This window comes from Pimephales promelas, chromosome 16 (genome assembly GCF_988280905.1).
Source record: "Pimephales promelas chromosome 16, fPimPro1.hap1.1, whole genome shotgun sequence".
Classification (NCBI taxonomy): domain Eukaryota; kingdom Metazoa; phylum Chordata; class Actinopteri; order Cypriniformes; family Leuciscidae; genus Pimephales; species Pimephales promelas.
The window spans coordinates 14,538,059-14,563,988 of NC_142784.1; the positions used below are offsets into that span (position 1 = coordinate 14,538,059).

Consider the following 25,930-nt stretch of genomic DNA (forward strand, 5'->3'; position numbering starts at 1 on the left):
ATTGACGTCTTTCCGCTGCTGAAACACTGATTGAGCGATTAAACGAGTTATGATGCCTTTCAGTAAGTATACTGTATCTTTCAACATACCTTCGGGTGTCTTTTCTGTAACTGAGGAAGAGATGATCGCATTTACTCGCGCGCTGCCGCTTGAAATGAGGAGCCAGTTGGTCTACAGCGATCTGTCACGCCACATCAAAGAGCGGCAAAACGCCATTTATTGTCTGAATTTCGTGATCAAATAGACAGAATTTGAAAGATTACACCTTGCTTATTATCGAAAGTAACAAAACACAGAGCTTGTTATTTGGTGTTAATGGTGGTTAGGCTACAAAACTGAATTCGTTGTGTACTGTACACATGAGGTCCATTGAGCCGGGCTGGGTGGGGCCGGGGTAGCAGGGGGCGTGGCGTGTTGGGTACGCAGTGACAGTATCGCGATTCGAATCGTGAGTTCAGTATCTCGGTTTTTCGGTTCGGTTCGAAAATCGTTACACCCCTATGTATTATTGCCACCTGTTTGAACCCGTTATCTGTATAAAAGACACCTGTCCACAGCCTCAAACGTCACACTCCAAACTCAACCATGGCCAAGACCTAAGAGCTGTCGAAGGACACCAGGAAGAAAATTGCAGACCTGCACCAGGCTGGGAAGAGTGACTCCATAATAGGCAAGCAGCTTGGTGTGAAAAAATCTAATGTGGGAGCAATTGTAAGAAAATGGAAGACATACAAGACCACTGATAATCTCCCTCGATCTGGGGCTCGAGGTAAGATCTCATCCCGTGGGGTCAAAATGATCATGAGAACGGTGAGCAAAAATCCCAGAACTACACGGAGGGACCTGATGAATGACCTGCAGAGAGCTGGGACCAAAGTAACAAAGTAACACACTACACCGAGAGGGACCCAAATCCTGCAGTGCCAGACGTGTCCCCCTGCTTAAGCCAGTACATGTCCAGGCCCGTCTGAAGTTTGCCAGAGAGCATATGGATGATCCAGAAGAGGATTGGGAGAATATCATGTGGTCAGATGAAACCAAAATAGAACTTTTTGGTAAAAACTCAACTCATCATGTTTGGAGGAAGAAGAATGCAGAGTTGCATCCAAAGAACACCAGACCTACTGTGAATCATTGGGGAGGAAACATCATGCTTTGGGGCTGTTTTTCTGCAAAGGGGACAGGAAAACTGATCCGTGTTGAGGGAAGAATGAACGGGGCCATGAATCGTAAGATTTTAAGCCAAAACCTCCTTCCATCAGTGAGAGCCTTGAAGATGAAACTTGGCTGGATCTCCCAGCATTACATTGATCCCAAACACACCGCCCGGGCAACGAATGAGTGGCTCCGTAAAAAGCATTTCAAGGTCCTGGAGTGGCCTAGCCAGTCCCCAGACCTCAACCCCATAGAAAATTTGTGGAGGGAGTTGAAAGTCCGTGTTGCCCAGCGACAGCCCCGAAACATCACTGCTCTAGAGGAAATCTGCATGGAGAAATGGGCCAAAATACCAGCTAAAGTGTGAGCAAACCTGGTGAAGACTTGCAGGAAACGTTTGACCTCTATCATTGCCAACAAAGTTTATGTTACAAAGTATTGAGTTGAACTTTTGTTATTGACCAAATACTTATTTTCCACCATAATTTACAAATAAATTATTTAAAAATCCTACAATGTGATTTCCTGGATTATTTTATTTATTTATTTTTTCATTTTGTCTCTCATAATTAGTGTACTTCCGATGAAAATTACAGACCTCTCTCATCATTCTAAGTAGGAGAACTTGCACAATCAGTGGCTGACTAAGTACTTTTTGGCCCCACTGTATGCTTGACTGTGAACAATTACCGTAAATGTTATTTTGACATGTCAACATTTCAAAAACCAAAAAAAAAAAAAAAATGCTCATTCCTTTCTCTTGCCTGCTAATTGCTCGTATCTCTGATGGCACACATTAGCTAGTCGACCTCAATCCTCAAATTATTAGGATCATTTTGTGTTTTGCTTTCAGAGTGAACAGGATATCGAAATATTAATTTAATTTGTGGTTTTGTTAAGCAGAAATCCTTCCACGAGGATGTGGTGAAGGTTATTCACAGTCACTTGGAGGAAGAGGAAGTTTTACCCGAGGACCAAAGACCTACTGCCCTCGCCCGCTCATACTATCTCACGGTAAGATTGTGTATTTATTTTTAATTTGACACCAAAGTTCAAAAAGTTTCACCAAACCAGTCAGAGTAGCTTATAGGCCATATCATAAAAAAATGGACTAAAATGGACTAATGATGCATGTTTAAATATACACATTTAGCCAAGACCTGTCTTTTTACATTTTAATTTTGCATACATTTTTTTTCTTCTAATTATCAGCCTAGAAATACTTACAAGATACTTTTTTTTTTTTTTTTTTTTTGTGATTCATCAATGTGGCTTTATATTTAGATGCATTTATATAATTTCAATTCTTTTCAGATCTTAGAGGATGTTTATGGTTGGTTCAACAGTCTGGACCCTAAAGTATGGGATCCACGCTCTAAACATTTGCCAGCGTAAGTGTCTGATAATTCTAACCAGTCTCATTCTTTTCAGAAACATTTTATCTATATTATATAATACATAATATTTAACATTATATATTTTATCAATCCATTCCTCCACTCTCACCTTTGCTGCAGTGGGATGCTTTCACATGCCGTAATGCCACCAAATTATGAACATGTTTATGCTCAATGGCGTGAGAGAGATGGCTACAGCAAGGCTTTGGACGGCACCTCAAAAACAATGGGAAGACACGTGGATGTTAAAATGGGAGAAGAGGAGGATCTGTCCATACTTTTGGACCATAAACCCAAAGGTCATTTTATGGACATAAGGGCATTACAAATGAATATGAAAGGTAAATAAACACACAAATATGAAATGACAATTGTAACCATTGTTTCTGAACATATGGAAAACCTGTGTTAAAAGCATCCTAACTTGAGATTTTTATGCTTCTCCCAGGGAAAAAGGGGCGGCCAGCCAAAACCGAGCTGGACACAGGCTGGTCGAAAGACGACGAGAGACAGTGTGTTCTGTGCCAAAAATATGGTGATGCAAAGTCCAGCGTAAGTATTTGTTTTAAACAGTAACTCACAGTAAACTCCGTATTCTACCTCATAATAGCTTGTTTCTACAGGGATGTTACAATTGTAATATCATGTTTTCTAAGACATACCATGGAAATATTGCTGTGTTATTTGTAGTACTATTTAATAATTGTGGTTTAAATGCATAAATGTAAGTATCATGGCATTGCCATCCGAAAATATCGCTGTACCATGGTACTGTCACAGAACTTTTTGTGCAGTTGCTTGCAAAGTTGTAATTTTCAGATACCATGTCAAAATATAACAGCTTACAAGCCTTACTCTGATCTGTTATTAGTGTCAGCCAAATCTAAATTGCAACCCTTGTATTATACGTTTCTCTTCCCAGGATGCAGGGAGGTTGCTCTATCTTGGGCAAAATGAATGGGCTCATGTGAACTGTACCATGTGGTCTGCAGAGGTGCTTGAGGAGGATAATGGCTCACTTCTGCATGTCCACAGTGCTGTAGCACGAGGTCGCCTAATGGTATGGTATTAATCTCATTTAATTCTGGTTCAACAGATCCATTGGTGACATGTATTTAAACAAACAGTATACGTGCATCTGTTAAGCATAGTATAATGTTTTCTTCCACAGCGCTGTGAACGGTGTAACCGAACTGGAGCAACAGTCGGTTGCTGTCTCTCTTCGTGCCAGAGCAACTACCACTTCATGTGTGCCCGCTTTCGCAACTGTGTCTTCCAGGACGATAAAAGAGTCTTTTGTCACAAGCACCGGGACCTTATAAGTGGAAAAGTAAGCTTTGTTTAATTGCATTTAATTTAGCTAAATAGCTGCTTATTTAGTTGTGGTTTGTTACAGTAACTTAAAATTTAGTCAAATAGAGGCCTTATGTGTACATTACACATCTGGTTTGTGAGAACAGTTTTTTTTTCTTCTTCTTCTGTATTTTACCAGGTCATCACTGGTCAAGGGTTCGAAGTACTTCGGAGAGTTTATGTGGATTTTGAAGGGATAAGTCTTCGCAGGAAGTTTTTGACTGGGTTGGAGCCGGAATCTATTAATTTAATGATAGGTTGGTGTTTTTTGTCTTTTTAAGGTTACATTAATAAATGTATAAGATGTAAATATAATGCGTTGTTGTACATGGAGATTTTGAACAATGTTTTAAACATAACTTTTCATCTTTTAGGTTCTTTGCTTGTAGAAAAGCTTGGAAAGCTGAGTGAATTATCTGTCTGTCATGGGAAACTATTTCCTGTGGGATATGAGTAAGTAGCTTCTTGAGATATCTTGAGGAGTTTGCTCCTCACGTAATAGATGTATCAGACATAGCATTTCCTCTTGCACATCAACAGAGTTTTTCCTTCTTCTACTTTAAAGATGCTCTCGCTGGTATTGGAGTACTGTAAACCCCCTTCGTCGCTGCAAATACACATTTCGTGTTACAGAGGTCCGGCCACCTGTTCAGGAAAAACCTGTGGAAGAGTCGCCCGATCAGGGAGAAAATTGCACAATTGCCCACAGTCCATGCCTGCAGTCAGGTAAGTACTGGATAATGTTACTTCCTGTAAAGTGATGTCTTGTACATTTTTGAATATTGAAATTCCAATATATATTTCCATTAGAATCTGAAGCCCTCGAAGTGGATTTGTCCTCAACAAATCCTTCCAGTGAAACAAATTCCACTTCGGGATCTGTCTTTGCCAAACCAGACCTGGGTGCCCGCCCCAAAATCCCTTCATACCCCCAAAACAGAAGACCTGCTGGAGGACTCTCCAGACCACTGCCTTCTCCTGGTAATCAAAATCAATTTAATCACATTTGTATTGACTTCAAAAAAATTCATATAAAAAATTTTTATTCATTGGTTATTTACTTCTTTTTTTATTTTTTATCAGGAGCTGCCCCATCCAAACCTCACCACATCCTGACTATCAGTGATTTGGATGACACTCGAAGGCCACGACGGCATAGCCCACACACCCAGAATAGCGGTACCCGCAGTCACATGAGCTCTCCTACTCTTGGATCCCATGCAGGCCCAATTGCATCTAGAGCAGGTGGTTCCCTCCACCTTAAAGCCTCCCGGCCTACCTCCCCAGTTTTCCCCCTTGGTGCTACTGAAAACCTGCTGACCTCTTCCTCAGCTCGGCCTGTCGGTCGAAGTGCTTCCTCAGTCCGGGGTTCTGGAATAATGACGCCCCATTCTACCTCAGGACTATTTTCACAGTCCACAAGGCAAGTTGGCATTGGCAGCACCCCTTGCACCAACCGATCCCTTACATCTCCCACTCATTTCTCCACAAGACCACGGCCTTTTGATTTTAATCAGATAGACTCTGTAGAACTTCCACACAATTTTATAGCATCACCACAGGAGCATCCAGCAGAAAATGGTGCCTTGCCATTAGGTGACCCTTTGGGTACACAAAAAAGTAATCATCTTGACAGTGAGAGAGATTTCCCTTACACATCCTTCCACTTAGAGGCAGACCTGACTGAGGCACCTGAGTTGAGGACCGAGCTTGAAATTGAAGAAACAGTGCTAAATGAAGGTGTAGCTATGAACTGCAGTGCACAAATTGTAGTTGAAGGTGAAGACAACCAGGAGGACTTCTGGGAACCAAATGAAGAGAAGTCCAAAAGGTCTACGCAGAGATTGTCTTGTACTGTTGATGCTTGTAGAGAAGACTGGGGTAATAGTTCCTCTGATGAGGACATGGAGAACTACTACAACTTCACTCGCACAGTGGTTACTTGCAAGGCTCAAAGGGATGCCTCTCAGACACCTACATCTCCATCTTTAAAGCATATTTCCCAACTTGATGGTGTGGATGATGGGACCGAGAGTGATACAAGTGTGGCTAACAATGACAACCAGGGTGTGAAGTTGTCAAATCAAGCCCAAAAGCCACTCAAATCATTCAACTCTGTATCTCATGAGCAGACAGCTAGCAATGGGCTGTGTTTGAATTTCCCAAGCCCTGTATCTGATATTTCATCGATTAGTTGTCGATTAGAACCAGTGTCCAACTCCGAGGTTGCTGCTGATCAAAATTCCTTTGGTCTAACTCAAACATTGCAATCCAACCTTGGGGTGGTTATACACGCACAAGACCCTATGACTAATTTTGTTGAAGCAAAGTCTTTAAACCCCTCATTTTCTACATATGGTAATGATTTCCAATCCCCTCATTTAATTGTTGAGCCAGAGATGCCTTTAATTCTTGAGAGATGTGATCCTCTTTCACCCAATGCGCATTTCACAGAGCTGGTCCCAGTGCAGGATTCTCTAGGTGACCCACACGAATCTAAAGAGTTGTACTTAGATCCTAGTAGTGGCCACTTTGTATCCTCTATGGATGACTCTACAGTTTATCCAAACAACCACTTGCAAGAAGTTTCTCCTGACTTGGGCCAAGTTAATGGAATTCAAACTCCACTGCAACCAAATCCTGTTCCTTTCACAGAGTTGGCCAAATCTGCATCCACTGTTGAACCTTTATCCTCAGATTCCTCTCTGCAAGTTCCTTTTGCAACATTCCCAAATCAGGCACCTACTGCAAATGTTTCCTTGTACCCTGTCCAAACTCCTGAGGGTAAGACTGTCTTGCCGCCAATGGAGAGTTTCAGAACCAAATTACACTCACCTGCTGAACCAAGGAATCCTGCCCCTTCAGTTCCTGGAGGGGCAATGCCATGTGTCCCCACAATTGTACCACAGAAACCAGAGTCAATGCTGTCTGTGCCGTCAGCCACTGGTGTACCCCTCGGGACTTATGGGCCAGTTTCTGGTACTGTGTCTGTCCCATTGCATCCCACTTACCCGCAGCCTGTCGTCTCTACAGCAGTTGGTGTAGTCTCCTCATCCCCTTCTGTAACTTCCCAACCATCAGCTCAGTGCCAAGCAATGCCTACTGCCATTCAGACAGCCTCTGCTCCAGGTGTCATCAATGGGTACAACACCACGCCTATGCAAAGAGAAACCGCTCCAGGACGAACTATTTCCATCAATTTTTCAACCCCAAGATCAACAATTGAACCCCAACAACAGTTGGTTACTCAAGCATTACCAGGTCATGCTATTCTTACTGTAAAGGAAGTTGGTGGACCTAATGTGGATCCCACACCACATGTTTTACTCGTTAACCGTCTTGGTCAAATTTTTGTCAAAAACCCAGAAAGCAACACCTTCCAGCTGCCAACTCCCCAATCCCCTTCATTCAACTGCGTTACCCAAATCGCCAGCCTCTTGCAAAGCAATGCCTTGTCGGCAACACTTGCAGCAGCTGGGAACTTTCCCACAGTTGCAGGTGCCACCGTTCCAACCCAAATCCACCAAATTGTGACCCCATTGGTGCAGACCTCCAATACCATTTCCCAGCTACTTACCACCAGTAGTAACGGAGCAGCTTCACTACCAGCAGATGTCAAGAAACCACGTAGGAATGCCAAAGCTTCTGGAGATGGAGTGAAAAAACCACGGAGTAAGAAGGAGTCTTCCACACCTAGAAGAACAAAGTCTGCTAGCACACCTGGTCCCTCTAGCAAACAAACTATGAGTCAAGTAACAACCTCCTTAGATCCATCTAATCAAGCAGAGAGTGCTCAAGCTATCATCAACCAAGCCATGGCTGGCTATTATGATCCCAACAAAACCGTTTCCCATGTTCTAACTCCCTCATCACCTCGTAACACTACCGTTGTTGGGCGAACCCAGAAAACAAGTTCAGTTGTTTTACCTGAAGGTATCCTTGTTGAACCAGAGTCAAAGACTTCCCCACCAGCTACACCAGAAGCAGCATCTCGACCAAAGCAGGTTCGAATGAAAAGGGTGTCTTCTCTATCTGACCGTATTGCCACTAAGAAATCAAAATCAGACTTTCTGGACCTGGGCCGCACTGAATTGGAAGAACCATGCAAGTCAAACTCTGTATCAGCCAGGTAAATGGAATTTACTTCAATTTCAGGATATTTTCTGTTATTTCAAGCTCCACAATGAATATCCATTTGACTATTTTCCACAGCAGGTATGGAGTTCGCATTAAAACCCCAACCGTCAAGGGAATTCTAGACTTGGACAGGCTGAATGAAGAGCGAAGTAGTGACTCTGAGAGTGCAAGGTGAGCCTTTGAAGGGAAATTGAATTTGTATTGCCCTTTTTTTTGCAAAACAAAAAAATGAAAATTGTTTTTCTTAAATATCAGCACTAATCAAACCTTTAACTTTGCTTTTCAAACACTAAATGCTTTGCGTACATGCTGTACATTACATTGCATGTCTGTTTAAAAATTCAAAGCAGGAATACTAGATACTTTCATAGTAATAATAACAAATACCACAGTATTGTTTTTAATGTGGGTAGTTTGTGCCACCATTTCCACTAATATGTCATTCGAATGAGTGGTGACTTTATATTATTGCAATGCAAAGAATATTTTGGACACTAAAATGGCCTGTCTAATCCATTAATTTGTGACCCATCATTGACTTCATTTTAGGTCTGGACCTTGGGATCGCCTTTCATTGCCTCGAGGTGGAGACAGCAACAAGCCAACAACTTGGGATCCTGCTAACCGTAGTGCATCTGACTGGAACAAATACTCAGGTATAATGTAATTTAAATGGAAAAATATTTACTTGTTGTTCTATTTTATTTCATTTTGATCACTTTAAGGTCTTTCAATGGATCAAAGAATGAAATGTTAAAAGATTTTCTTTATTTTTAGGGATGCTGTCCTGCTCAGAAGATGAGATGCCTCCCTCAGACGGTGAAGAGCATATTCCTCCCAGCCGAGACCATCCCCACCTACGCTTTGAGATCGCTAGTGATGATGGCTTCAGTGTAGAAGCAGACAGCATTGAGGGTAGGAGGCTAATCTAAAGGCTAATTCAAACTGCACTGACCATCACTAGTCAGATCACAGCACTTCATTTATAAACATATATTTGTTAATAGAAAAACTTTTTTTATTTTTAGTTTGCTTGCCATTGGCAATTTAAAAAAACAATGTGTGTACAGTGTGCATGTAAATTGTATGTATTTGTGAGCTAAAAAAGTAACTTAATTCACTTTTTTTTTCTCCCGAAATTCCCAATAGTGGCTTGGACTGCTGTTATCGAGGGGGTCCAGGAAGCCCGTGCTGTTGCTGGACTGAGGCAACTCACTTTTACGGGGTTGAGTGGTGCTCGTATGATGGGAATGCTTCAAGATGCGGTAGTCTACCTGGTGGAACAGCTCCAGGGGGCCAAATGCTGCCATCGCCACACTTTCCGCTTCCACAAGCAGGCCAGTCAGGAGGAAGATCTGCCCGTTAACCCAAGTGGCTGTGCCCGCTCTGAAGTCTACTTAAGGTAATTCACTGGTTTAACTGTTAAATGATATATGAAGTGGTGGTTACATAGTGATTAATAATTAAAGAAAATAATTCACTTGATGATGATGATTTATTATAATTTTACAAATCAACAAACAATTTACTGACTATTAAAAAGCCTCTTTTTGTAATTTCTATTCAATGCTTAACTTGTCTGCCACAATAATATAGTACTATTACTACTTAATATTGATAATAATTTATTATTATTATTTAAGCATCTTTCCCAGCAAATTGGTATTCAGTTATTTCCAGATTAATTAGTTAACTTGTCAGCCACAATACTAGCACTACTTAAAAATAATTATAATAATAATTTAATATTCTTTTTTTTTTGCAAAGCTTCAAACTATTTATTGACTTCTAAAGACAATTTTTGTATTGTGTATTAAATGTTTGATTTGTATGCCACAATAATATACTACTAATATTAATAATATACTACTACTGTGATATAGTACTATTATTATTATTATTTTATTTAATTTTTTATTAAAGCAAATTGTTGTGTGAATATTTGCTGTTAATGTGATTAATTATTGACCTTTAATGTGTAATTATCTCAATTGTTTTATAATCGATTGAAGGTCCTTGTTCACAAACTACAGTTCAGTTACTGGGATGAACATTGTGCCTTAAATGAGGAACTTTAGAGTGCGTCACTATAAGGGGTCTGTCCCTATATCATTAGCTTTTATAGGAGGCGTTTGCTAAATGACTAATAACTAGCAACAAGGGAGTAGGTGTTTTAAGGAGGGGGTTTAGACATACATTTGTCTTGGAGAGTAACAAGTGATGTTATCTCGAAGTCATAGTTCTGTGACTTCAAATGTGCGTGCCTAAAAGGGATCTTTTCTGGGTGAAACTGCTCACACCTACTTGTCTGTTTCACAGGAAGTCTACCTTTGACATGTTTAACTTCCTGGCGTCACAGCACAGACAGCTTCCTGACACCGACTTGTATGATGAGGAAGAAGATGAGGTTCTTCTCAAATCCACCAGGTCAAATAAGATTTAGAATTTTACTGAATGAAAGTTTTGTTCCTTGATGTGACACAATAGCAGGTAAAAGTTACGAGAAAAACCTGATAGAGGTTCACAGTAAATGGTCTATATTGTTTCAGAACTACTACACTTATATGTGTGATGTAGCATTTTGCTGTTTTTAATTGTATTTTTATAAATAGTGTTTTTTTAAAGTGCCCCTATAATACTATTTTAAAGATTACTAATTTTGTTTTGGAGGTCTCCTACAATAGGTTTGCATGCATCCAAGGTCAAAAAATGTTCTCATATACACTGCATCGACTCTTTTATATGGGTGTCTTAAACTGTTCGATAAAGGATCTGGTCTCCCTAAACACCTCCTTTCCGAGAGTCTACTCTGCTCTAAATGGTCAATGGCCCAGTCTGTTGTGATTGGTCTGGTCTGCTCTGATTGGTCATTGGTCAGATGGCTAGTGTATCATGATTGGTCTGGTCTGCTCTGATTGGTCAGATGGCTAGTCTGTCATGATTGGTCTACTCTGCTCTGATTGGTCAGATGGCTAGTCTGTCATGATTGATCAGATCTGCTCTGATTGGTCAGGTGGCTAGTCTGTCATGATTGGTTTATTCTGCTCTGATTGGTCAGATGGCTAGTCTGTCATGATTGATCAGATCTGCTCTGATTGCTCAGATGGTTAGTCATGATTGGTCTGGTCTGCTCTGATTGGTCAGATGGCTAATCTGTCATGATTGGTCTGGTCTGCTCTGATTGGTCAGATAGCTAGTCTGTCATGATTGATCAGATCTGCTCTGATTGGTCAGATGGCTAGTCTGTCATGATTGATCAGATCTGCTCTGATTGGTCAGATGGCTAGTCTGTCATGATTGGTCTGGTCTGCTCTGATTGGTCAGATGGCTAGTCTGTCATGATTGGTCTGGTCTGCTCTGATTGGTCGGATGGCTAGTCTGTCATGATTGGTTTACTCTGCTCTGATTGGTCAAATGGCTAGTCATGATTGGTCTGGTCTGCTCTGATTGGTCAGATGGCTAGTCTGTCATGATTGGTTTACTCTTCTCTGATTGGTCAAATGGCTAGTCATGATTGGTCTGGTCTGCTCTGATTGGTCAGATGGCTAGTCTGTCATGATTGGTTTACTCTGCTCTGATTGGTCAGATGGCTAGTCTGTCATGATTGGTCTACTCTGCTCTGATTGGTCAGATGGTCGACTGCTTACAGTTCATCCCTGATGCGAAAACGGCTATTACCACAACTGAATTTCAGCTCCAGATGCTTCCTCGGTGTGTGATACACAGTAATACACATACAAAGTAGATTTGCTTTTTACAGTGCCTATGACCTTCTTGACATGTCGACAGCATGAACCAAACTATTCCAGGCCTAAGCTACAACTACATTGTTTAAGGATGAGACAAAGTCGATGCTGTTCACAGGCAGCCAATGAGGACCATATTATGCGAATTTTTTACAAACCTATGCAAGTTAATGCAGAAAAGATTTGAATTACTCCGACTCATTTCAGGCAGTCCAGGTCTTCCTTTTGGGAGACAATAATGGTATTTGTCGTGCACTTTGATCTTTGAAACTTTGCTGACCTTTTATATTTCGAAACAGCTTTAATACACACCGCATGAAAAGTAATACCTGAAAAAGCATAATAGGGGCACTTTAAAGTATTTCAATGGGGTCACCATGAGCACTAAAATACAAATTATGATATGTTTGCTTTTTTTCTCATAGACTGAAAAATAGACATTTGCTTTTGATGACTTGTTTTGGGTTTTTTTTGTTTTTTGTCATTTTATCATTTTCCCCTTTTTTAATATTTTTGTCACTGATTGTAATTCCTCTTTCTTGGCTAATTCTCTCAGTATTGACATTTTTTGTGATTTATTATGTAACCATGGATTGTTTCACATGAGGAATAAAATCATTTTCACTTTTACAGACGTGCAACAAGTTTGGAACTTCCCATGGCAATGCGCTTTAGACATCTGGAGAGGACATCCAAGGAAGCGGTTGGTGTCTATAGGTGGGTTAAAATTTTTAACCCAATTGAGGAACTGAGTCATATTTTCAGTTCTGTTTTTAACCCCCACATTTGAGCTACATCAGTAGAAAAGTTTAGAATATCTTTACATTTAGCAGAAGTCAAAATGTCAGTATCATGATGATATCCACCAGTCGCAGGAAGGAGATGTTTAGGTTTGGTTTCCAGGTGATCTACCAATAATAAACTTGTGAAAAAAAAACCCTTTTGATGTGGCATAAAGATGTGAAGATGCACTTCATTTTAAGAAATGCACGCTCTAGGATCTGCTAGAAATATATGTCATTTTTTATCCCTGTAATGACACATTCTGAAGTCTGGGTTTACAACTGGGAAATGTTTTTACCAGGGAAATTGTTTTATTTGGAATCCATTCTGCAACCCTTTGCCAGTGTCATCTTTTGCTCTGTTGTGTTTGCAATTAATGAATTCAGTTTTGGCTTTCAATATTCGTCTTCCCGGTTCCTTAGTTGTGTTGCCAGTGTTTTGATTCAAAACAAGTCACATTCACTGTATCTGTTCTTGCCGTCATAGGTCTGCGATTCACGGAAGAGGCCTTTTCTGCAAGCGAAACATCGAGGCAGGGGAGATGGTCATTGAGTATTCAGGCATTGTAATTCGTTCTGTTCTCACGGACAAGCGTGAGAAATATTACGATAGCAAGGTAAGTGGAAAAGTGCCGTTTTAAAATAGTATTTATTCGGGATGTTTCGGTATCGGCTAACCTAAGCCTGATCCTTTATTTTATGTCATCTGTCATGCAGGTGTTGTGTAGTAGGTGGCGATATGCAGCTTTTAGTGGGGTTGTCAACTGCCAATAATAGGAAATGTAGCTCAAATTTGCATGTTGATGTGTGAGAACCAGTGAGGTCTGTTCCAATGTTCCCTCTAAGCTGCGCGCGTGATGCCGCGGTCGCGCACTTCTGATGCTGCGGCCGCGCAGAAAAGAATAAAATGCCATGTAGAGGACTGTTACTAAATGTGTGGGCAAATCCATTTGATTGTAATAATTTTAGTGCTCTGGTCAACCACTATAGAGTGAAAACTGGTAAATAGAGTTTACAGGTTTCATTGAAAGAGAATGATGTGAGCGCGTGTGATTGGCAGTGAGTCGTGGGTGGGGGTCAGGCATGGTTATATTACTATAAAAGAGTTCACATATTCACTTTTCTTGAAAATATTTAGCTATTATATCTATTTAAATGCTTCAGTTTGTTTTGATATTATAATAAAATTGTATGTAAACAAATTTAAGCATATAAACTGATATATTAAATCACTTCAATTAATTCAATTCGTTTATATATATATATATATATATATATATATATATATATATATATTAGGCCTATATTTTATTAAATTATAAACCTAAATATCAATCATTTAACTTTTGATGGTTTAATACTTCCTGTACAAGACACTTTATGGTTTTCCCAAACCATCTCAGTGTAACAGCTTACTTTTATATACTATATTCTATTATTGTAGAGAATTGAACTGTCTTGCTGAAGCTTTTGTAAATAATGTGACATTGGATTTCTTGGTAAAGACTGTACAGTTAACAGCACTGTAAAAAAATATTAGGTAACCAGACTGATCTCATGAAATGGCGTATATGTATGACACACCAATTTGTATTTCCATTTTTGGCGTGCTATCAACACGCATAATCTCTTTTCTGCGTGTTTATGAACGCCGTTGACTTAACGTTATTACTGAACATATAAATATATGAGCTACCCCAACCCCGTCCCTAAACCTAACCGTCACAGGGGTTAATACCATTTATGAGTCTTCCCCTACCATCCTAGCAAAAAAAATATCCCTCCCCAGATGTAGATCTACATTTTGCTTCGTTTCGCTCGGACATTTAACGGCGTGTACATACACGCGGAATCACTCAGGCATTTAACAGCATAGACATACACACATACACGCGGATAGCTCAAAATGCGTAAAGATAACACGTCACTTGACTTGAAAGTGGCGTGTATGTTTACGCAAAAGTCATGATGGCAACTAAATTGTGCTTCATTTAGTGACACCCTAATTAATTGCTTGTTTTTCAAAAATATGATTTAATAATAATAAGTTGCATCAAGGTTCAAATAAAATAGAAATGGCACATTCAAGTTAAAAGTTACTACTGAATGTTTAAACTATTGGGTTTCTACTTATGCTGTACTGGTCAGGTATAAATATTTTTTTTTTTCTCAGGTGGCGACAAATGTCTCTGTCCAATTATTAAAAAGTTTTCCTATGCAAGAAAAAAAGTTAGAGGGAACATTGGTCCGTTCTAGCGCGTCACACACGTGAGAGCTTCTGTGTTTAGCATATTTGATGCGCCATTTTGTAACAAATCATCAAAAGTCATTTATTTACTGTTTATTTTTATCAGCCTTCTTATTTGAGATGTGCACCAAGCACTAGGAACATACAAGTACTCCATTCGTACTCGCTATCGGCAGATCAACATTTGCTCGATCGGATCGGGGGCACAAAAAAATTGATCGGAACATTCCTAGTATTTATTATTAATATTTTTGAACTCTCAGCCGATTAGCTCTCAGCTCGATCTCTCTGTCTCTTCTCCTTTTTCTGTTATGTGTAGTAGTATTTAATATTTATTTAATTAAAATATTACAATATGTATGTAATTAAGATTTGAAAGAGAATTAATAAGCTTAAGCTCTTTATTCATTAATAGAAAGCACTTTTTTGTGATGCGTTGGTCATACTGCCTTTAATTTGTAAAAACGTTAATATTGTGAAATATTATTACACTTTTTAAATAACTGTTTTCTATTTTAATGTATTTTTACACACAATTTATTCCTGTGATGCAAAGTCTTCAGTGTCACATGATCCTACAGAAATCGCTCAAGAGAATTTTCTGCTCAAGAAACATTTCTTATTATCATCAATATTGAAAAAGTCGTGCTGCTTAATATTTTTGTAGAAACCATAATAGATGTTTTATTCCTTTAAAGAATAGAAATGGGATTCTTTTAAACTTAACTATTTTCCTTACATTTATTTTTTTATATTATATTTGTTTATATGTCTTGTTCATGTTTAGATTATTCACTTATTTGTTTTACATAAATACATCTTTCAGGATCACCCTGTACTGGATTTGGGTCCAAGTTTGAATGTTATCAGTCTTATACCACTTCTTTCCTCTACTCTTCCTACCAGGGCATTGGATGCTATATGTTCCGCATTGACGACTTTGACGTTGTAGACGCCACGATGCACGGTAATGCGGCTCGGTTCATCAACCACTCCTGTGAACCAAACTGCTTCTCTCGAGTCATCAACGTGGAGGGTCAGAAGCACATAGTCATTTTCGCCTTGCGCAAGATCTATCGCGGAGAAGAGCTGACCTACGACTACAAGTTCCCCATCGAAGATGCCAGCAACAAGCTCGGCTGTAACTGTGGAGCCAAGCGCTGTCGACGCTTCTTAAACTGAGGCAAGATGATGGAAAAGTTGACAATGACAATGGAGCTAGACGGGTAAAAACACTGGTCCGAGGCTTGACGGGTAAAGGGGGTCCAAGCAGAGGGTTTCAAAGCTTAACAGCCACCTCTTCAATTTGAAAGTCCTTCATTTAAAAGGACCACTATCTTTTAAACCGCTGTTGTGGAGCCATTCATGTCCTTGAATCGTGATTCCTGCCGACCCTTAGACATTCAGTCCAGTAGAGCCGATGACGCATGATTGCTGATGTGTGGAAACGATCATGGCCTTTTAAGAACATTTTCCATTGAGCTGCATCCTTTGTGGTTCACTAACTGTTTTAATCTGAATATCACTGTTTTGAAAAAGAGTCTCGGTCTCAGTCATAGCAATTTGTTTTATGAATCAGTTCACAAGCAGCAAAGTAAAACAAAAAAGCGGCACAAAGATTGAACTTTAGCCAGAGTCGTTGTATATTTTGCAGCTTTTAAATGATTCCGATAGGCTTTTTTATGCTTTTTAAAAGCTGAGTGGAAATGGCCGCTGCCAAGATGTCAGGACGTTCTGTTCACATAACCGACCTTTAAATCTCAACCCTCTTCCCTTTTTTTTTTTTTTTCTTCCTCGAGCCGACCTTAAAAGTGCTGGATTCAGTGAAGTTTTCAGTGCGGACCACGTGGTGTGTGAAAGCTTAGCGGCAGCGAAGATACTCTGTAAAAACATGCCTATTACTAATCAAATGATGTGAACGTATTCTTTCAGATCTGTATCTAACGATTTTATTTTAGATCACGCTTTTGTGTTTAACACTGCTCAGGACAACATTGTAAAACCCCATGGATCCACTCACGGTGTTCGTGGCAGTCGGTATCGGACACGTTCTGTTGAAGCATTTAGTGGTCTTTTCATCCGTGGCAGATTTCTCTCTTGAAAACCCCTGTAAGGCTTTTATTTTAATCCTTTCGTTTCAATAATTTATTTTTATAGTCATGTCTAAACACTTTCTGTTCACCAAACTGTTTTTTGGTCTAAAACTGTATAGGTGGTTTTTAAACTTGATGACCTTCATGGTGCTAAATCAAACAGTCCAAAAGGGGAAACGACTTACTTCCTCTGTTTCATCTCTTGTTAGAAAGCAGATGCAAGATGTAATGCTGCAAGCTATACTAAAGTAGAGAAGCAAAACCAGTCATGCTTTCTAACAATGTCCCCATATATGTCTATGGTGTGTTCAGACCCCATTCCGAATACTCGAAGAGCAACGTTTTAGCATGTTTGTGCTTTTTATACCTCTTGAGAGCCTTGTGTCGAAACAAAATCATGCCTGGAGAGCGTAGACGTATATTCGTGTTTCTTTCCATCGTGTTAGTAGAGGACACTACTTTAAGCTAGTCGTGACTAACCGCATCCTCATTGCGTCACAGCTTTTAAAGTTGTGATGGCGTCGTGGATTGTTCCTGCAATAAAATCATTTTTTTTTGCCACAATTGCACATACAATTGGAGCTCTACATTTACTGCTTAAAGTGTCCTATAGATGTAGGAGCACAAAGGTGATGTATACTGGTGACTTACAGAATCTATATATATTTATAGAAGAGTTATTCAAAGTTTTTCAGCAGATGGTGGCACTCGGCACCTTAATTTTCCTTGAAAGATTTGGAGTTGGTTATCTTCTTCTTAGTGTAGGGAAAAAATCAAGCTGGTGCCATCGTTCGTCGAAGCGTATGAAAGATTGTTCGGACTTTAGAAGCGTTCTATTTATTCCTGTCGGTCTTTATGGGAGTTTATACCCATAGGTCTGTGCTTTTTGTATGTGACCGTGGTCTTATAAGAGTTTTCTTCAGGGTTTTTTTTTTCCTTTTAAACCTTTTCCCTAGGGTTTTTTTTTCCTTCTTTTAAACATTTCCCCATTTTCTATTCCTTTTTTTTTAAACTTGGAACATTGAGGGTGAGTTCTTGCAATGTGGCCTTTTTTTATGAGGTGATGTTTTGAGCCTGCTGTTTGTATTTACTTCTTATTTGTTTGCTTTTATTTAACCTTCTGAACGGAGAACTGAAATTGTCTTTCCCCATGCTATCATCCCCTGCTTTTTTTTTTTGTTTCGTGAGTTTTGCTTAGAGTGGGCGTCTCCATCAAGAACCTGAAATTTAGCAGATCTCTAATTTTAATCAAGACCACCCCAGACTTGCAAGGATTCTACCTCAAGCTGTTCAGACAACGTCAAGTAATACTAATGCAAAACTAGATTTGCTTGGTCTGTTCTGTCATGCAGAGTTGCCTCGTGTGCAATGAAGGATGCGAAGCACTAGTCAGGACCTCTCGGATGATGCGTTTCCCAAAGCTTCTTGGGAAAAGAAAAATCTGTCTGTTCCTGTGTAGGTTATTTTAAAAAAACAACAACAACGTTGTGTTGAAAGACTTAAAAATTAAAAAAAAAAAAAAAAGTGTCTTTGCTACCTTGTACAAATGACCCCTAAGTTTGTAAATAGTTGTATACATATTTCTAAACCTGTTTAATTTTTCTATGCACTTTTTTATTTATAATGTTTTTGCTTAATAAAGATGTACAATGTTTGAACAAAGTTCAAGATTTATTGTGTTTTTTGAGCATACAAAAAGCATCAATTGTGCATTACTAATAATAACCAAAGATATTGGTTGTGGCCAAAACCTGATTTTTTATTTTATTTTATTTTTTTTATAAAATGGAATTAAATGAGAATAATATTATAGAAAAGTTAATATACAAATATATATATATATATATATATATATATATATAAATTCAGGAATGTAGTAGTATTGAATAAAAAGTTAATATTTTGACATATACAAAAGTAAACATTAACAAAGTTGAACTAGACTGAAAACCATGTAGAAAAATGTACTTTGCTAAATGTACTTTGCCAAAACACACGCACACATCTGTTACCCATTATACATTTGTTTTTTGCTGTTTTCAGTCCAAACCACTGTAGAGGTTCACATTGGGTGCGTCTCTGAATCTTGTTATTGAATATCCAAAAATTATAACTCAACGCCATGATGTTTTACACCAAAGTGTACAATATACAGAGAAAATAGGTGTGTAAATTTGCAGCTTGTCACTGGGGCAGTGCCCTTAAAATGACATATATGAATATTTAATAGGTTTATAATAGTACCTTAGAGTACAAATAGGTACTACTATTAACCTTTTTTTTTTTTTGTGGTAAAAAAGTATGTCATTTTAAAGGGGTCCTAAAATGCCCTTTTCACAAAATGTAATATTAAGTCTCTGATGTCCCCAGAGTGTGTATGTGAAGTTTTAACTCAAAATCCCCCGCAGATATTGTTTTAGAGCATGCTATAAATATTTTACTTTTGGGGGTTGAGCAAAAACGCTCTGTTTTCGTGTCTGTCCCTTTAAACAAAAAACGAGCTGCTTCTCCCGACACAGAGGGCGGAGCTTCAACAGCTTGTGTGTGTGTGTGTGTGTGTGTGTGAGCAGCTCCAATACCTCACACAGATTGTTGCAAATGTCAAAAAAAACTTTTACCGCATGGTATAAATGCTATAAATTGCATGGTTTACTGTATGTAAATGGGGGGCAGGATTTATGTACATCAAAAAAAAAGTCCATTGTAGTCCCTATCAGCCGTTTGTTGTAGTTCTTAAAAAGCAATTTCTATCAAATAAAATATCTCCCTTTACTTTGAACTTGGAGCATTGTAACTTTGCAGATGTTGTATATGCTCAAACAGCAGCATTACACACTAACTAAAGTTAAAAAAGTGAAATCCTAATCAACCACCCCTTTAAGGGTACTGCCCCAGTCGTGACAAGCCGTTGTAGGCTCCCACTGAAGGTATAGGTTTTTTTTTTTTTTTGTCTGTGAGAAGTTACGAATTGCAATGAGCGAGTTGAACAATACTATATAATACTGCGTTGTTTTCTTACAATACCACATTAGTTATTCTTCGACACCAGCAGGGAGCTTTGCCAAAATCTCCACGGCATCGTTGCGATCGATAGCGGTTAACAGCTCAGCAAGGTGGCCGACGGTCCAGTCTGGGTTCTTGGTGACGACACCCTCCAAAACGGTGACAAGTGGACTTTTGTGGTCCTTCATGGAATATGCGTAATTGATCCAGGCAAAGGAAAAAGAGCACTGGGCGGCAAGGTGACGTGTATTTTTAGCACCGGAGATGTCCGGGTCTAAAACCAGCACAAGCTCCTCCAGAACATCCAGGTTGTTCAGCACAGTTTTTAAAGGTGCACCCTGGATCTCAGGAGCTGTGAATATAAATGAAATTAGGGGTTACACTTTGCAACTACATGTCAACTAACCCATTTATTTACCATTATTAGGTTAGATTTGGTAGAATAAGTTGAACTTATAGTATTAATAAACACTAAATTAAGCATAATTACAAGTATCTAACCTAAACCAAACCCTAACCATAACTCTAGTAAGAAATAATTTTACTCAGTACTTACTAGAGTAGGTACAATGTAACTACATCACCTTAAAATAAAGGGTCCCACTTAATATTAAGTGGCTTTGCGTACTATGTACTTACATTGAACAATAAGTACACTGTATTATTGCGTTCCTGTTGTATTGTAAAACACTTTTGCTGCCATTGAGGTGTGATACGGGTAAGGTTAGGGACAGGTGTGGTGGGATGGGTTGGTTTAAGGGTAGGTTAAGGTGTGAGTGGAGGGTCAACTGTGTAATTACAAATGTAATTACATGAAGTAATTATAGCTGTAATTACATGCTGGTATTTTTAAAATATTAGTACAATGTAAAAACATGTATGTACACAATAAGTCCATCGTATCAAATTATTAATTTCAATGTAAGTATATAGTACTTAAAGCCACTTAATATAAAGTGGGACCAAATAAAGTGTTACTGAATAAGTTGACGTAGTTGCAAAGTAATTATAGTCTGTAGTGGGACATAATCTACAAATCAAAATAGGACCGTCTACTAATACTCTAATGACTGCTAGTTAACATGGAGATGCAAAGTTACTATAGTTAGTAGAATGTGGACTATTGAAATAAGGTGTTACTGAATTAGATGTTTATGGAAAAACACCAGCCTTCTCCCAAGGAAATTTACTGTGATCACACCTGAAAGGAGTGGTTTCATCTAGGGTCAAATGAAACTACTGTAGTTTGTTTTTTTCCATACACCCACCTAACAGATACGCAGATCCAGTCAAGTTATCGCTTTCTTTGATTATGTTGTATGACATGGACTGTTCATATCCCTTGATGCCCTTTTTGGACAGACTTTCCAGAACTGCTCCATTACGTTTTTGAAATTCTGTGAAAACAAGACATTACTGTTATTACCTTTCTTTAATCTTGTAATTCATTACATATTGCTTCATAGTAGCACTCAAGCCTTTGTGATGTAGAAATTGAAATAATGGCATACTAAAAAGATAAGTTAAAGATGCACTCTTAAAAGAAAAGGAGATTTATAAATAAATAAATAAATATATATATATATATATACTGTATATAAATGATGACTGTTTCATACAACACTTGCCAATATTACATTCCAAAACACATAAGAAATCCTGCCAAAAACAAAAAGTTTTGAGAGAACACACTTCTTCAGATACTCGGATTAAGTCTGAATATTACGATTCTTCCCGACCTCAAATGCTAAGGCTAAGTTCGGCCGGCATCCAGGATAACTTCTCTGAGGAATATGTTTATGAATGGCTTACTTGTTTTGTCTCATGTCAGCATCTAAAACTAACATTTAAATTATTTCAATATAATGTATACAGTATATTGGATCAGCCATGGTCAGGCATGGCAGGAAACAATAATATTTAGCTCTCAGGACATCCTTCAAATAGTTCTTGTGACTGACCTTTATTTAAATGTTTTGTTGTCCTCCTCTTAATAACCAAGAACAGACATACCAGAGTGAGAGTGAATAAAATCCCTAAACACACATAGATCCCTGAAAAGAAAAATATAAATTGTACTTTTGTTTTACATAGAATCCAACACATTCTACATTTCTTTCTCTCGTGCTGTGTTTGTATTGTAAAGGCTACATTTTGACATGTACTACAGAATCAGATCAACACCAAGCACTGAATACTGATACTTTAAATATGCATTCTACTGTTGAAAGATTTTTTAAAGAAATTAAAACTAATTCAGCGATCATGCACTGAAGTGATCAAAGGTGGCAGCAAAGAGATTTCGTTTCTACAAAAAAGCTCCATTTCAAATAAATTGTGCTTTTAGAACTTTTTATTCGTTAAATAATCTTGAAATGTTTTCAAAATCTTGAAAATATTCCAGAAATTATCAAGCAACCCATGTTTTCAAATATAGTCTAGGTACTGTCTACTGGAAGATATTTCTTTCAAAAACATTTAGAAAGTTCTAGCTTACAGCGCCACACTTTTCAAGAGTAGGCTATATGTATGGTGTTGTTGTAGAGATGTACCTGTCACAACATGAGGGAGGATTGGAGATTGAGGGATGCTTGTTGTGGTAGCAACAGAGGCAGCAGTAACAGCAGCAGCAGTAGTAGTAGTAGTAGTCCTACTCACGGTCTATAAAAACGGCGTACAATGTGAAAATGGCGTATTTAGGTTTTACTAAAGCTTATATAATAACTCTCTCGGAGATGAGAGGCGAGAGCACTGTTGGACAAAGGGAGAGCCAAGTAAGTTTCAATCTTACTGTTATCACGGTGGTCTGCAATGGCTGAGTGGTGCATTTTCCATCGAAAACCACCTCCCTACAAAAAAAAAAAGAAAGAAAAGAACAAGACAAGCAGATTTAAAGCTCGCTTTTATCCTAGGCTACTGTACCACTTAAATGGGAACAAAATAATAAGCAATCCGTTATAAACTAGTTTTCGATTTTCATAAGTTTAATTATCGTTTGATTAAACTGAATTCATCTTAGTGCAGTTAAAAACAACAAAACTAGCCTAGTAGGCCTACATGCATAATAAATGTAATATGTAATGTAAATGTAAAAAATAAATAAATAAATAAAACGTACCCTTGTTTACAGCAGATGGTGTCAGAGGTTGTGTTGCATGCAATAAACGGCGTTGTGCATGAGGAGCATTTGAGGCATTTAACGTGAGATCCGTTGTTATATGTCCCATTTTTGCATGGTTTGTAAGGTGACTTGATTTGTCGTTGATCGTCCGACCAGCCGCAGTTTTCAGTGAATTCGAAACCTGCCGTTAAAAAACAACTATAATATTTTTTGTTTCATTTAATAGTTAGCCTAAAAAAAAAAAAAAAAAAAATTAATAGTTAGCCTATAGCCTATGTTTCAGTGGTCTTCCAAAGTTTAAAACGATTAAATGCGCACATTTTCGTCGGTCACAAAATCATTTTATAGGCATTGTCTCCACTTGAGGACGTAAACAACAACTTCATTGGCTGGTTGCCAACTGTCCCAAATTAGACGGGACGTCCCAATTATTGGGCCCAATATGGTCCCGTACGATCCTCTCTTGTCCCGATTATTGAGTGCTACCTACGCTGTTCTGACGGATACAACAGCAAAAATCCCGCATACTGATGCCCGTAAAAGAATGCAAGACAGAATGTGCGCCAGCGCAGAGAGAGAGAGAGAGAGAGAGACAGAGAGAGAGAGAGAGAGAGAGCGAGAGAGAGAGAGAGAGAACGATCACCAAAATATTGTAATAATGACCCTAATTGTCCCGCATTTTTCTTTTCGGAAGTTGGCAACCCTAGCTACAACAACACAGCCTTAGCCTACATAAAACAAAAAACTCGAATGAACTTTTAGGTAAATAAGGAGACGATTGACACTGAATTTGAGACTTACCTGCTAGGATTTTATATTTAGACTCGCATCGCAGACAATCATACTTATTACTATCCCAAAATTTCTCATCTACACATCTATCTGAAACCATGACGCTGCTGATGTTGTATTCAACGTTTCCTTGACTGCTCTAAACTGAAATTCTGACTGCAGCTAGATAAGCAGAAGGGGAGGAGGAGTTGGGTGGGTTGTAATACGGACTAATAAGAGTGTTACTCTCAGATAAAAGCAGTCATGGATATGTGACATCACTTTGCTATACTGTGACTTTAAAGTTTTTTGTTTTTATAAAATATGTTTGTTTTTTTTCTCTTAAAATATTAACATCAACTGTTTTTGCTCTTGTTTTCAGTCCTCTTACCTCTAAAGGGTTTAACCTGATAGAGTTTATGTGGATGACATTAGGCTGCTGATCTGTCTTTTCTGCTGTAGTCTGTTGAGACACCTGGATTAGGATAAATTGGTCACTCACAATTAACTTTGATTCCATCTTTGTCCAGACATCGAGGTCCAGGGTGTCCTCAGTCCTTGCTTTTATTTTATTTCTCAAAGCAGGCTTACTTTGCTCACTAATTGAAAGGTTTGTTCAAACATTTATTTTCCTGCTTATTTTTTATGGCATTTTTTTCATGTTTTTGTTTTGCTTTCCAATACAATACATCTATTTTTTTTTTTTCTGAGAAAAAAAGAAAGAAAAATTAAGTGAATTTGTGCTTAAATCTATCATGGATTCAGAAAAATAAACTTAATCTGAAGGGACAACAAGATTATTTTTCTGACCCTATTGGCAGATTTTTTAAATCATAAATTCACTTAATTTTGAAAAATGTGATGTCCTCTTTTCCTTTGTTTGTCTAAACCTGTATGAGTTTGTCTGGCCGAATTTTATTTGTTGATGTAGGTTTTTGCCTTTTAGCAATGTCATCATCTAAAAAATGTATGGCTGCAGCAGTTCAAAAACCCCAAACTGAAATACGCAAGCAATCACAAGTTAACTTTTTGGCATGCATGTGTCATAAGAGAAAAGTTTATTGGAGGCTCATGTAAGCATATTAATGTGTTTTCCTGCTGAGCCTGCAGATAAAGAAGCTTAGACTGTCTGACTGCTTCCTGTAAATCCACCCTTCCTTGATCCTGTGCTTCCTTTATAAATCAATGACCAAACAGTTGATGATTTTATAAAATGGAAATACTTCTCTAGCATTTAAATCCACTTAAACCGTGATATTATACGTATATTAACATTATTCCATACAGAAATATTTGACAATCTTTTCTTTTTGGCAAGTTTTTGGATTCAACTTGACCTCCTTAGCATCAGGTAGTGCCATAGTTCATAATCGTGCGGATTGGGGACAGGAGCGCTCCTGTCACAGATGGCAGAGGGACCTGACAGGATCAGATCAGCAACAATCAACAATCTAAAGGTTTTTGTGTTGAGCAAACCTGGAGATGGAATATGCCACCATGCACTTTCCCACATGGGTCAACATGTTGGAACATCACTTTTAGCTATTGTCATCATTGACTCATTATTACATAAAGGAGTATGTAATAATAATTTGCTGATAATTTACTCACCCCCATGTCATTCAAGATATCCACGTCTTTCTTTCTTCAGTCGAAAAGAAATGAAGGTTTTTGAAGTGAAGGATTTTCATTGGGAACCAAACGGTTCATTGATCATTATCAAAATGGATAACATCATGGAGAAGCTCACAGCTTTGCAGAAGGATATGGATTGTTTCGGAGACCAGAGACCATAAGAATTAGCAGTGTAAATTGAATGCAGCTTTTTGCCCCAAGACCAAACAATCCCAATCTTTTCTGTTTTTGGCCGCCCTCAACCAGCACTGGCCTTGGCCAAGGCCGCTGTTGGAACAACAACTCCACCGGAAGAGCACTGCAGTGAGCCGCTCTTGTTGAATCACCTGGTGATTGTTGACTCTGTCTGAGATCTGATCAAGGTTTTCTCCATGGCAACTTGCTGTGTATCGCTATGACAATCCTGCGGACTTGAGGCACATAGATTATGATGCCAGGCATTTAGACCATTTTGCAAGATGTAAACAACACTGGTCCAGAAACACTTCC

General features: G+C 38.5%; 2 protein-coding genes across 3 annotated transcripts in view; one reads left to right on the top strand and one right to left on the bottom strand.

The window, feature by feature from the left end:
* The window catches only part of kmt2bb (lysine (K)-specific methyltransferase 2Bb), a 40,067-nt gene extending 21,494 nt beyond the window's left edge, over positions 1 to 18,573 (top strand). The window contains exons 19-37 of one of the 2 annotated variants that reach the window (XM_039670970.2): positions 2,059 to 2,169; positions 2,470 to 2,546; positions 2,673 to 2,893; positions 3,001 to 3,104; positions 3,475 to 3,612; positions 3,724 to 3,882; positions 4,045 to 4,162; positions 4,280 to 4,358; positions 4,471 to 4,631; positions 4,716 to 4,886; positions 4,989 to 8,034; positions 8,118 to 8,213; positions 8,592 to 8,698; positions 8,820 to 8,957; positions 9,192 to 9,444; positions 10,362 to 10,469; positions 12,422 to 12,505; positions 13,058 to 13,187; positions 15,725 to 18,573. In XM_039670970.2, coding sequence (XP_039526904.2) covers positions 2,059 to 2,169; positions 2,470 to 2,546; positions 2,673 to 2,893; positions 3,001 to 3,104; positions 3,475 to 3,612; positions 3,724 to 3,882; positions 4,045 to 4,162; positions 4,280 to 4,358; positions 4,471 to 4,631; positions 4,716 to 4,886; positions 4,989 to 8,034; positions 8,118 to 8,213; positions 8,592 to 8,698; positions 8,820 to 8,957; positions 9,192 to 9,444; positions 10,362 to 10,469; positions 12,422 to 12,505; positions 13,058 to 13,187; positions 15,725 to 16,000 — 5,577 coding nt within the window. In that variant the 3' untranslated portion in view covers positions 16,001 to 18,573. The remainder of the gene's footprint in view (positions 1 to 2,058; positions 2,170 to 2,469; positions 2,547 to 2,672; positions 2,894 to 3,000; positions 3,105 to 3,474; positions 3,613 to 3,723; positions 3,883 to 4,044; positions 4,163 to 4,279; positions 4,359 to 4,470; positions 4,632 to 4,715; positions 4,887 to 4,988; positions 8,035 to 8,117; positions 8,214 to 8,591; positions 8,699 to 8,819; positions 8,958 to 9,191; positions 9,445 to 10,361; positions 10,470 to 12,421; positions 12,506 to 13,057; positions 13,188 to 15,724) is intronic. The other variant, XM_039670972.2, reaches the window with a different exon arrangement.
* On the bottom strand, positions 17,908 to 23,980 carry igflr1 (IGF-like family receptor 1). The gene is made up of 7 exons (XM_039670969.2): positions 23,837 to 23,980; positions 23,033 to 23,216; positions 22,706 to 22,763; positions 22,467 to 22,575; positions 21,876 to 21,968; positions 21,183 to 21,311; positions 17,908 to 20,266 (listed from the first exon to the last, which is right to left on the bottom strand). Exons 1-7 carry the CDS (start codon positions 23,925 to 23,927, stop codon positions 19,944 to 19,946), a joined length of 987 nt encoding a protein of 328 aa, XP_039526903.1. The 5' UTR covers positions 23,928 to 23,980; the 3' UTR covers positions 17,908 to 19,943.
* Positions 23,981 to 25,930: the final 1,950 nt, after the last annotated feature.

Excerpts from the sequence above, each read along its gene's own strand:
- igflr1 (XM_039670969.2), bottom strand. The coding sequence starts at position 23,927 with ATGGTTTCAGATAGATGTGTAGATGAGAAATTTTGGGATAGTAATAAG. Across the intron at positions 22,576-22,705 it reads TGCAGACCACCGTGATAACA|ACCGTGAGTAGGACTACTAC; the intron begins GTAAGATTGAAA and ends CCGTTTTTATAG. Across the intron at positions 21,969-22,466 it reads CCTCCCTCATGTTGTGACAG|GGATCTATGTGTGTTTAGGG; the intron begins GTACATCTCTAC and ends TTTTCTTTTCAG.